The 13,762-nt window shown below is 33.1% G+C and overlaps 1 protein-coding gene across 1 annotated transcript; it reads right to left on the bottom strand.

Annotated features, from left to right (window-relative positions):
- Nucleotides 1–1,136: 1,136 nt before the first annotated feature.
- Nucleotides 1,137–11,220, bottom strand: LOC129745921 (G-box-binding factor-like). Its single transcript, XM_055739313.1, has 3 exons — nucleotides 11,089–11,220; nucleotides 10,616–10,991; nucleotides 1,137–1,328 (listed from the first exon to the last, which is right to left on the bottom strand). The coding sequence occupies exons 1-3, from the start codon at nucleotides 11,095–11,097 to the stop codon at nucleotides 1,276–1,278; spliced, it is 438 nt and encodes a 145-aa protein (XP_055595288.1). The 5' UTR covers nucleotides 11,098–11,220; the 3' UTR covers nucleotides 1,137–1,275.
- Between the last annotated feature and the right edge of the window lie 2,542 nt (nucleotides 11,221–13,762).

Below are 13,762 nucleotides of genomic sequence, written 5' to 3'. Positions count from 1 at the left end.
AAAATAAAGAAAAAAAATATTTTAACACGGTTTTATTTTACGTTTCTATTAAATTTGAGTCTTATTTCTGTTTAGTCGTGTTCATCCATGTCCCTCATGAAAAGTGATGATCTTTGAGTGGAATAGTCATGTTGTTAGCAAAAAGTTTATTATACCGAGATTAATATTTTGCAAAAGTTATAACCATAGAGAAAAATAAAATAATCAATTGACATTATTTGAAACTCATGCTTTGATTGCAGTAAAATGTGCAAGGTATTCCCTGAAGAAGACACATTAAATCATTCAATGCTGAACGATACAAAAGATCAATCGGATTCAACTACCCGATGAATGAATTAAAAGCTGAACACACTGTCCCTCCTGGCACAAGGAATCAAAATTCGACAGGCCTCAATCTCGGCTCGTGTCCCAACAGATCAAAACGGAAGCACTCATCAACGGTACAAATGCACAAAACAAACAGTTACATTGTTCTGTAATGAAATTGACTAATTTGACGTGGAACATGACGCGGCACGATCTTTAAACACCGCGCCATTCACAAGCATCGATCGAGGTACAGATACACAAATAGCCGAAAGGGTACAAAACATAGAATTTCGACTGACAATTCGATTAGCATATTAATAGCTTGTTTCATCTGCGGAGATCACATCTCCGATTGAAAAAGCAGCTTAGTGCATCTGACATTCGAACAACTTTCCGTTTTGCGGGTACCGTTTTTCTTTCGTGTTCTAGAGGTACAAGTGCAAATAGTTTCCATTCGAGTGAAGACATTTGCACCTTAGGACGGCTGCGTTTTTACCTGCAATTAACTTCACCGGTTCAAGGTCTTACCATCAGATTAGGGTTCATTCATCAGCCGTAGCGGTTGTAAGAATTTTGCTGGGTCCCAAACGGTTGTTGACTGTAGGCTTGGCTAAACTTTTGCGATACTGGCTGAGTGGCAGCTATCAGTGCAAGGGATTTTTGTATCGCTTCCGGTATGGGTGGGGGTGTAGGTAGATGTGCTCCTTCCGCTCGGAATCCTGCGGAATAGAATAAATTTTTTTAAGAGATTGATAACAAACCTAAGTTATTTTACCATTTTCATCAGCGATGTATGTGACCGTTATCTGTTGCCCCTCGGGTGATGTGTACGAGTAAGATCCCTGGACGGCTTGTGCTTCCAGGTCCTTTAAGCCGGGATTCTTCAGATATCCTTGAGCCTGTTGTTGTTGTCCATCTCCAGTAGTGTAACTATAAGCATAGCTACCATCGTAAGATACATCGTTATTGTACGATGTGATGGGCACGAAGGGTCGCGATGGGTTGAGATAACCTTGCTGAAATGAGGTAAGACAGTCATAAACAAGCATCTGATTTTGAAAATTAAAACGAATCCATATATTTTTGATGTTCAATACCTTAATTGCATTTAGGGACCATTCAAATATTAAGTGACGCGTTTGGAGGGCAAGGAGGGGTGTTTTTACAGCTTGTTATGGTTTGTGGATTTTGGATAGAAAATTGCCGAAAATTGCGTAACGTTATATTAGAACGGCCCCTAATAACTTGACTATAAAGTCTTCTATGCAAACGATCACGAGATCAAATCTCGGTGATATACAAATATGTTATACAAATATGTCTATACAAATATGATATAAAAAATTAGAAAATACAGCTTTTCTTGTTTGAATTTTTGGTGGTACTTTCAGATTTTGAACCCGTAAAACTAGAAACCGGCAAATTGAATGTACCTACTCGGACCGTGACCTGTCAAAATGAATTTTTTGATATTATAATGTTACTTATTAGTTCATGTTATTGTTATAAAAGGGAAATATTTTTTCAAATAAGCACCGAATCACCTAATTTTGGTAAAGTTGACAAATATCAATTTCATATTTTGTCACCCCCCCCCCCCCCCCCCTTCGAAATTTTCAAAAACACCCGAAGTTTGAAGAATTTTTTGGAAATTTCGAAAAATTTATTAAACTTCCGAAAGATTACAACGGCGAAAAACATATTGTGGAAGTAGAAAGTTTTTTGCGGTTTTTGTGAATTTTTCGATAAATAAACAACTTTATTTAAAGGTTTTGTTCAATGATACAGTATGCAATTTAGTTGCATAAAAGATTTCGTGCAATCTAATCCAAATTATAAGTTTTATTCATTATTTTTAATTCAATATAATTTAATTATGAAATTTCCTTCAAACTGAAATGAAATTTCCTTCAAAACACCAATTTCAGCCTCAGTTTTACTTAGTGTTTCTTGTTCTTTTAAATGTTCTATTCCAAAGGATTGTGATAAATTACACAAGGCCACAAAATTCACATTTTTCGAGGTGCAGACAATTTAAGATCTAATTTGGATAAATTTGACAATTTTTATAAATAGGTAAAAATCGTTTTAGAAATTTCTGCACTTTTTTTTAAACTATAAACCATAAAAAAAATTTCAAAATGAAGGTTCGAAATCAAATTTAAATTTTTCCAAAGACCGCAAACTATTTTAACTTCTGCGGAAAAAAAGTATTGTTTATTGTTTGCTTTTTGTTTATGTTTCCACTCCACAAAATATGGGAATATAACGAATTTCCAGAGTTTCAAACCAATTTGAATTTTAGGTATTTTTTTAAAGCAAAAACCAAATCATTTTAAGGGCTTCTACAAATTTAATTTAATGAACTCTTTTTTATTTCTTGAGTAATGTCGAAAATGCGTGTAATGATAACTTTCGAAATATTTGAAAACTGTAGAATTTAACTTTTTCAGATCATTATTTTTCCAGAAATAAGAATATCTATGAGAAAAAAAATATTACTTGAGTGAATTAGGCATAATAAACAAACCTTGAATCAGGTTTGTTTTCAGGTTTGATAGTTCTTCGGTTAGCAATGATTGATTTCACTCAAATCAAATTTTAACCTTATAAACTCCATATCATCAAAACTAGAGGTAAAAGGAAACATCTGACTAAAGATTCGAGTTTGGAAACCCAAGGTAGGTATTGAATATACTGTTCCCTTGAGTTATCATTTAATAATATAATTAATTAAATTCTTAAAATTGTAAGACTATGAAATGTGATGAAAAGTTTTCAAATTAAAATTACCCTTCCGCTCAATTTCAACATCTTTCATCTTATTCTAATCTTCTATCCGTCTATAATCTTTCAATTCTTAAATATTCTTTCTCGAAGAATATAAATTTCACCGATATAGCCGTTAAAATAATTTCACAAAATAAAATTAACGGTGATAAACTCAATTTTTTTGATTGCTTGTACTTTATTAAAGTAGTATTTTTTTCTTTGATCTGCATCCGAGGCAATTATGTTGGAAATCACCGTATGAAAATCAGATGTACTCACCTTTCCAGTGAAACTGTTAAATTCACATGCGTTTTCAAACGCGGACATTCATTTGAAATATTTGCAATAAATTCTCATGCCTACAGTTAAACTTGGCAAAAAATAAAAAAAATACTAGAAAGACAAAAGAATGATTATTTATTTAGGTATTGAATAAAAATTTAAAACTAATTTTGTTCGATTCTTGGCATGCAACGTCATTCGAAATACACCACCAGTGTTGGAAGCTGGAAAAAATACATGTTCATCAATGAGGTATTTTTGGGCTGATGTTTTCCCTAAAAATTCATTTTAAACTACGCACAAATATTTTCATACTAGTTGAGTTGTATGATAAGACCGTTTCTATCAACTTAAGCTTCGAAATAAGTTGGAGAACATAAGTGATTCGACTAACTAAAAGTCATATCCAAGCATTGAAATGTAAAAATAGCTATTTGGGAACCATGAATATCAACCGACCAATATCAATTCTTTGCTGTTTTTCCAAAGTTCTTGAAGTTTTGATATATGAAAGGTTTTATTCTGCAGCTACTCCGATAATTACCGAATTCCAGCACGGTTTCGTTAAGAAAAGATCGACTGTGACAAACCTGATGTGTTATGTTAATGAATTACACACCGCAACCGATAAAAAACTTCAAGTGGATTCAGTATATATCGACTTCGCCAAGGCCTTCGACACAGTACCCCACAGCATTGCAGTGATGAAACTAGAGCGCTATGGTTTTCCTACATGGGCAACCAGGTGGCTGCACTCGTACCTGATAAATCGCCAAGGATTCATAAACATCCGTGGAACACATTCCTCGGTGTTCGATATGCCGTCTGGAGTCCCACAAGGCAGTCATTTAGGCCCGCTTATCTTTGTGCTTTTTGTAAATGACTTGGCAACCTGTCTTAAGTCATCAAAGCTTCTGTATGCTGATGACCTGAAATTCTACAGAGTAATCGATTCAATTGTGGATTGCGCAGCGCTTCAAGAGGATATAGAAAGGTTATTGCTCTGGTGTGAAACAAATGGAATGAAAGTGAATGCTGAAAAGTGTAAATGCATAAGCTTTTTCAGAACCAGAGCTTCAGTTACCTTCGACTACTCGTTCCGCGACGCTACACTAGAAAGAACAACCGTGATAAAAGATCTTGGAGTAACATTCGATCAAAAGCTGTGTTCTGCTCGCTCGTACGCAGTGTCTTGGAATACGCCGCACCAGTTTGGACACCTTATCATTCCGTTCACATAGACAGAATTGAGAGGGTCCAGAAAAGATTTCTTCGTTTCGCATTGCGTCATCTGCCTTGGCGAGATCCCGTTCGATTGCCACCGTACTCCGATAGATGTGGTCTATTATCATTGACGTCGCTGAGCCAAAGGAGAATTTATCTACAACGAATGTTCGTCTATGATATTATTACGAATGCTATCGATTGTCCGCAACTGCTTTGCTCTTTGAACCTACACGCTCCAGCTCGACAGCTTCGTAACCAGACTCTTTTCTGGCTACCAAGAAGCAGGACAGTATTCGGCCAAAATCATCCACTACAACGATGCTGCCAAGTGTTTAATGATGTTTCTTATTTGTTCGACTTCAATGTATCCAAAGCAAAATTTAAATGTTTGATTCGTGATGTAACCTAATTTTAAGCCAACTATATAACCTAATTTAAGATCGATACTCATGGTCTGTATGACAACATAGTCAAAGACATCAAATAAATAAATAAATGAATCGAAGGTACATTGGTATGTGTGCGAACAGCATTTGCATTGCAGTCTGCCGAGCAAATGCCACGTGGTCTCCTACAGAATACAGTGGTTCAAAATAAAAAAAATCTAAGTGAAATTAAGAAACCCACATGACTTAAGATGTTTTTCTTATCTAAAAACTGATAGATCGATGGCAATTTATTACTGTAGTATATAAAATACATAATCAATTGAGTTTTGGAATCGTTTTCTATTGCTTGGGAACCAATACTAATACCATAGATTTAATTCTTTTGATTTTTGTTCTTATTTTTTTATTGGAAACAGAAGTTGGAAGTTCAGGAAAATATCGTTTTCTTTCCAATTATTCCTTAAAATATTAGATGTGTGTCGAATTCAAAAAACGTTTTTGCAAGGTTTACATTCTAACATCTATTTGGCGTGTCAAACCACTGCGCAACGCCCGGGGCAACAATTGGTACGGCGGCCAAGTAATTGAAGCACCGCAGTGAGTACTTTGCATGCATTTTGACCACATTAATGAAAGTTTCATAGAGAAAACATATTTTTGTTGAACTCTAAGCAAGTTAGCAAGTAAATTCTTCAAAGGATGTTCTATGGTGCACTCAAAAGGAAGGTTGGAATGTTGAAAAAAGGGTAAACCATGCCTTTGGTGCCAAGGTCGGGTACATTTACCCTAATCTAAATATTTTTTGATGAAATCCAGGTGGCTGGGCCGAGCCGGACTGTTTCCAAATTTTGTATCAAATATCCGGGCAAACCCGTATAAAACAAGGCTATCTAGCAACCTTAAACAAGATATAGTTTTTTATTCGCAAAACATGATTATTTCTATTTTTCTTTTTACATAACTACAGATTTTTTTTGTCGAAATCACAGAGTTTTTTTTTTCAATTATGAATAAATTCAAATAATCGAAGAAGCATTAGCTTATTAGAGCGTTATAGGGACTTTGGGGTAATTTATTACGAATCGTTAATTAGACTGAGTCGATTTAGGGTCATTTTTGAATTTTTCGAGCCATGGATTGGTTCAAAACTCATCCATGATTTTTTTAAAATGCGATTTTATGAGTAAATTTGAACTTTTATGTTTGTATGGGAAAATTGAATATTATGTACTGAAAAATCAACATCATTTTCGTTTCTTCTGTAAAAGCAAGCTTGCTTATGGTTTTTGTGCCAATTTAATAATTTTCTAACGAAAATTTTACGCTGAACAACTTTGTTGAAGACCGTAGCCTCGTATCTTATTAGACAAAAAAGTTATTATGTGTTGAATGGAGGCATATTTTTGGCATTGAAAAAAATATTAATTCAATTGACATCACTACTGGGTTCCTCGCAAGTATTGCATGACTACTATTTCAATGCCAAAAGAGATAACTCTGTTAAACAGCTAATCACCCATATTCTTGTTTACGGCGTATCTGACTTTCGTTCGAACGGATACTTTCGAACGAATTCGAAAAAGCTATTCTTGTTTTCGATCGATTGCGATACTTTCGAGATTAGTGTTACCATATGAATTTCAAAATTTTGAGGCAGCCCTGCGTATGAAATTTTGTTTTAAAACGAACACCCACACATACAGGATCTCAATAAAACTTGATTTTTTTTCGAAGAGATTCCTTTTTTCTTAAGGGGGGGGTAGGGTCTAACACTTTCAAAAAATCGATTTTTTTATTTTTTTATTTTCTTATTGTAAAACATTTCAAGAATGTTGTGTCAAATTTTCAAGTCAATTGAAGCAAAACTGTAGAAGTTATAGGCCTTTATCTCCTCCTAACTAATACTGCAAGAAAGCAAGAGCAGAAACTTCAAACGCGTTTTTCTCGAAAGCACATTTTTAAAGTCCGTGGACATCGTCATTTGAAAACTACTTATCCGATTCTTTTCAAATTTGGAACATATTTTCTACATATAAAATACCAGACCCCAACGTTTTTCTTTTTTGATTTTTTTACTTTGGGGAGATTTTACAGGTGAAAAATGGCGGATTTTTAAGTGAAAAATCGTAGTTCTTACTTCAAACAGCCACAAAAATTTCATAAAAATATTTTTAAGTTAAATAAAAACGTTGGGGTCCAGAAAAACATCTATTAAAAATATTTTGCTCTGATTTTTTGACTTCAGATGATTCTGTGCTGAGATATAGTGTCCACCGCAAATCCTGTTTACTAAAAGGCATCCTCGAAAATGCTCCGTCACCGGCTCATTTTTCAATATTTTTCTACGAAAAAATTCATAATTGTTCTTTTAACAATGCTTTGTATAATGCAAAAAATTTGAATACATTTGTTTGAACGATAGCTCTAGAATAAAATCGTGAAAATGGTGTTTTTTTATACCCGTTAGACCCTACCCCCCCCTTAACTCTAAGCGTACATATTTCGACGATATGATGGCTAGCATTTTAAAAATGCTAAAACCACCAACCCACACAAGGTGTACTATGTGTGACGTGACCGGGATTCGATCTCATGCCCGCTGGCTTAGAAGACTTGAAGGCTATCCTCTACGCCACGGGCTGCAGCTCAATTATAAAAATGGTACACAAATCATAAGGGTCGGTTTCACAGAAGAAATAAAAATGATGTGGATTTTTTCAGTGTGGGAGAGTGGGGAATCATGGGCCACTTTTTTCTTTGTTCCATAACTTCTTTATTATAGAAGATAATATGAAAATAAAAAATGGTTTGGTTTTCTTCATTTTTAATGTATCATTTGTCCATTTTTTAATTTTATATAAGTAATTTTCCCCAAGTTCTGACTGTTTAAAAATAAGCAATATTTTTTGTATTTTGAAAAAATGGTGGGGAATCGTGGGCCACCAAATCCAAATAGACCAAATAACACGCAAAGTTTATGAGTTGACCCAAAACTGTAATTTCACAATTCATTTCGTTATTTTAAAGCAATTTCAGATCATGAAATTAAAAAGAAATATGTGTATGATCGAATAGATTCAAAAACCTGGCTCGCGAACGTTTTGCAAAATTTCTTATATGGGATGGACAAAAAAGTTTTCTTAACTCTTAATTTGGCATTAAGGAACTTTACAGATAGGGAAAATGTATTTCAAGTTCAAATGTGTATAAAAACATTAAAAATATAGATGGCCCAATATGTGTGGCCCACGATTCCCCACAAGCTATGATATGCAGATTGGTTGCGTTTGTGTGACCTATTGAAGTTTCATCAAAAATTCCTTTTCCACGTGAAAGAACATGACAATACTAAGCTCATAAGCGTATGAGCATATTTTTTTATGAGCTTCAAGTTCCCCATCGATGCAATTAGCGGGTGCTTTTTAAATTGTGCTAGTAATTTTTTCAAAACATTTTTAAGCTTGATATATAAAAGAATTATATAATGCGTATTAAAGTCAACAACATATAGATAAATATGCTTGAGCAAAGCGACGACGATGACAGTTGAATTGATATTTTTATCTCCACACATCTGAGATATTAAATGTGGCCCACGTTTCCCAATGGCCCACGATACCTCACTCTCTTCTACTTAAAATTCAATTTTCCCATACAAACCAAAAAGATCAAATTTACTTATTTAAACGTTACATATAAAATCCACAATTTTGGATGAGTTTTGAATTAAAATAAAGCATTTTTGACCCCAGGGTTTGATAAATTCAAAAATGACCCAAAATCGACTCAGTCCAATGTTCATAAATCACTACCCATTTTGTAGTTTCGTTGACTGAGTTCTTAAAATTTTAACCTTTATCTAGCTCACCATATTTTAAATTTTAAGAAATAGTATTAGCTTCAATTAATCAACTTAAACCTGATTAAGAACCGAGATCCGAAAAATAGGAGAACGGTTACCATGGAACCACTGAATATAAGGCAATGTGTTTTGGGCTTGTGATATAGCTCAGTTGGCAAGTCAGTTGCCTCCCGAGCCGATGTTCGCGAGTTCGAGCCCTAGAGTAAACATCGAACACAGTTGTACCGGTAAGTTTTTCAATAACTGTCCGCCAAGTGCAATTTTAATATAAAAGTCGCGAATGCCATAAAGATGGTAAAACGACTATAATCGAAACAAAAATAAAAAAAAGGCAATGTGTTCATCAAGTTATATCGTGAGACGGTGTACTATAAAAATAAATAAAAAATAAACCTGATTGAAAATAATGCTGATAAAAATATGCGCAAAACACTAAGCATTAGTCAACAAATTTTCTTAAGGGGGGGGGGGGGGGGGTGGGGGTGTGTTATGGTCTAACACTTTCAAAAATTCGATTTTTTTAATTTTTTTATTTTGTTATTGTAAAACATTTCAAGAATGTTGTGTCAAATTTTCAAGTCAATTGAAGCAAAACTGTAGAAATTATAGGCCATTATCTCCTCCTATCTAATACTGCAAGAAAGCAAGATCGGAAACTTGAAACGCGTTTTTCTCGAAAGCGCATTTTTAAAGTCCGAGGACATCGTCATTTGAAAACTAAATACTTATCCGATTTTTTTCAAATTTGGAACATATTTTCTACATATAAAATACCAGACCCCAACGTTTTTTTTTTACTTTGGGGAGATTTTACAGATGAAAAATGGCGGATTTTTTCGTGAAAATCGTAGTTTTTACTTCAAACAGCCACAAAAATTTCATTAAAAATTTTTTTAAGTTAAATAAAAACGTTGGGGTCCAGAAAAACATCTATTAAAAATATTTGCTCTGATTTTTTGACTTCAGATGATTCTGTGCTGAGATACAGTGTCCACCGCAAATCCTGTTTTCTAAAAGGCATCCTCGAAAGTGCACCGTCACTGGCTCATTTTTCAATATTTTTCTACGAAAAAATTACTAAATGTTCTTTTAACAATGCTTTGTATAATGCAAAAAATTTGAATACATTTGTTTGAACGATAGCTCTAGAAAAAAATCGTGAAAATGGTGTTTTTTTTACCAGTTAACACATTTAACTTTCCATCATAAGCTTTTCATGTTTTTACCCAGAAGCAAGTATCAGCCAGCACCCAGCTCATAGCAAACATAAAATTGCTAATAAAGTTATCGCTTCAAGCCCAAACAGGTTCAGAGATCACATTACGAAAAAGTTCAACCATAGTTTAACACAGCCATTTATGACTTTTTACAACAGCTTCTTGATTGTTTTGTGCATGAAAATGTATGAGCAGTTAATGTCTATGTCACCCATCGTTTGAAGCCGCAGACAGTCATTTGGACTTGTTTTTTATTGGTTTTAAGAAACCAATACCTAGTGTGTACCAAGTGAAAATTGGTGTTATAATATTTGAAAATAATGAGAATTTGGGACTTGATTTATGTTCAGGTTATTTGGATTTCAATTTTTTTCAATAAACAAACGAAAGTCAATAGAGAAAGTAATTTAACTTAATTTTAAGAGTACTCATGTTGAAACTTTCAACTTCAGTTCAAGTTGAACCTTACATTTTAAGAGAATGAGTGGTGTAAAAACTCTCAAAATTTCATGATCAAATATTTTAAGTAGGTATTTTATGGTTGTTTATCTTACTTGTTGGTTGTACTGTTGGACTGTACTGTGATTGCTGCTGCTGAAAGGGCTGAGGGGGAGGAACTATCGTCGATATCGGAGGCACCCTCAGGGCTTGTGATCTCTGGAAGGGTTGACCAAATCTCTGCTGATGGTGCTGATGATGATGCTGTTGCTGTTGTTGGTGTTGATTTTGTTGATGGTGTTGCTGATGATGTTGTTGATACTGTTGCACTTGGTTTTGATCCTGTCCAAATTGTTGCTGCTGGTGATGACTTTGGGATGAGGGGGCTTGAAGATTACGACTAAAGGGCACATTTTGATTCACATTTCTGGCACCGAATTGGTTTTGAGGTTTTGCCACTACACACAATATCAGCATTGAGAAAACTATTAACTGCAAAATTGATACACGAGATGAAATAATTTATGAGAAAGTGTCTATAGTGTAAATGAAAAATTAAATTCACTGAGCACTTTGGAAAGATTATTACCGAAACCATTTTCACTAGATTTACTACGGTGCACTTTTTTCCAACCTTGCATGAAGGCTTTTTTCTAAAACTACAGATTTGAAATTGAAACCAAAGTCCGTTTTAATCTTCCACTGGTTTATTTTCCCAAACTCTTCTCTACCATATGAAGACCACTTGTCGACTATCACCAAATCCGTCAACGGCAGTTTCATTTATACCGCATCTAGTACAATCAGAATTGAATGGGTCAAAAATTCTACTGAGCCAAAATACAACAGTATCATAGATATGATCTCGGTTCACTAATCACAATAACCTTAGAAAAAAAAAACGCGCGCGCGCACTCCATGTATGAATATCATTACGCGGTCTCGGTCTATGTCTGTTTATTTGAAGATGGGATCGATAAATCTGCGAAGATCGTTTGCGTATCTACTTACTCTTGGAACGAGGTACTACAAGGTCCCGACGTGCTCTTTTACTTCCAACGAATCCATCTCAGACCCAGAAGATTCAAATTTCACGGTCTAGCCAATAGTCGAGTTCTCACCTTTTGCCACAACTGTCTGATCTGACTGATGGCAAGTTCAACGTCAGTCAGTTTTGACTTTGGCAACATTCCGACACATTGTTGCGGGTTCGCGCAGCTGCTCCGCTAACTCTACGCGCCCCCAACAGAAATACAAACGCGTGCAGTGCCGCGTGAAATCATAAACATGTTAAGGTATGTATGTAGGTACCTGACTAAAATTCTGCAGCATCCCTCATGCCGGATTTTTTGGATAACCGTACGTGTCTTGTATGGAAATGATCTCTTCTTGCAATCAAGGATCAACCACTGTCAAAACTGGGTACAACTTGATTGTGATGCCCGTCATCGGCACTTCAAACGTGTCAAATTTGAATTCAAGTGGCTACTAAATATAGCAACGGCATTTTGAAAATTTTCTAAACATTAAAAATAAAAAAATATTTTGCAAAAATGACAAATATGACAAAAATGACAAAAATGACAAAAATGACAAAAATGACAAAAATGACAAAAATGACAAAAATGACAAAAATGACAAAAATGACAAAAATGACAAAAATGACAAAAATGACAAAAATGACAAAAATGACAAAAATGACAAAAATGACAAAAATGACAAAAATGACAAAAATGACAAAAATGACAAAAATGACAAAAATGACAAAAATGACAAAAATTAAAAAAATGACAAAAATGACAAAAATGACAAAAATGACAAAAATGACAAAAAATGACAAAAATGACAAAAATGACAAAAATGACAAAAATGACAAAAATGACAAAAATGACAAAAATGACAAAAATGACAAAAATGACAAAAATGACAAAAATGACAAAAATGACAAAAATGACAAAAATGACAAAAATGACAAAAATGACAAAAATGACAAAAATGACAAAAATGACAAAAATGACAAAAATGACAAAAATGACAAAAATGACAAAAATGACAAAAATGACAAAAATGACAAAAATGACAAAAATGACAAAAATGACAAAAATGACAAAAATGACAAAAATGACAAAAATGACAAAAATGACAAAAATGACAAAAATGACAAAAATGACAAAAATGACAAAATTGACAAAAATGACAAAAATGACAAAAATGACAAAAATGACAAAATGACAAAAATGACAAAAATGACAAAAATGACAAAAATGACAAAAATGACAAAAATGACAAAAATGACAAAAATGACAAAAATGACAAAAATGACAAAAATGACAAAAATGACAAAAATGACAAAAATGACAAAAATGACAAAAATGACAAAAATGACAAAAATGACAAAAATGACAAAAATGACAAAAATGACAAAAATGACAAAAATGACAAAAATGACAAAAATGACAAAAATGACAAAAATGACAAAAATGACAAAAATGACAAAAATGACAAAAATGACAAAAATGACAAAAATGACAAAAATGACAAAAATGACAAAAATGACAAAAATGACAAAAATGACAAAAATGACAAAAATGACAAAAATGACAAAAATGACAAAAATGACAAAAATGACAAAAATGACAAAAATGACAAAAATGACAAAAATGACAAAAATGACAAAAATGACAAAAATGACAAAAATGACAAAAATGACAAAAATGAAAAAAAATGACAAAAATGACAAAAATGACAAAAATGACAAAAATGACAAAAATGACAAAAATGACAAAAATGACAAAAATGACAAAAATGACAAAAATGACAAAAATGACAAAAATGACAAAAATGACAAAAATGACAAAAATGACAAAAATGACAAAAATGACAAAAATGACAAAAATGACAAAAATGACAAAAATGACAAAAATGACAAAAATGACAAAAATGACAAAAATGACAAAAATGACAAAAATGACAAAAATGACAAAAATGACAAAAATGACAAAAATGACAAAAATGACAAAAATGACAAAAAATGACAAAAATGACAAAAATGACAAAAATGACAAAAATGACAAAAATGACAAAAATGACAAAAATGACAAAAATGACAAAAATGACAAAAATGACAAAAATGACAAAAATGACAAAAATGACAAAAATGACAAAAATGACAAAAAATGACAAAAATGACAAAAATGACAAAAATGACAAAAATGACAAAAATGACAAAAATGACAAAAATGACAAAAATGACATCAAAAGTG

Source organism: Uranotaenia lowii, chromosome 2, assembly GCF_029784155.1.
Source record: "Uranotaenia lowii strain MFRU-FL chromosome 2, ASM2978415v1, whole genome shotgun sequence".
Taxonomy (NCBI): Eukaryota; Metazoa; Arthropoda; class Insecta; order Diptera; family Culicidae; genus Uranotaenia; species Uranotaenia lowii.
The sequence above is the reverse complement of the archived record's forward strand: the minus strand, read 5'-3'. Positions and strand labels throughout refer to the sequence as shown.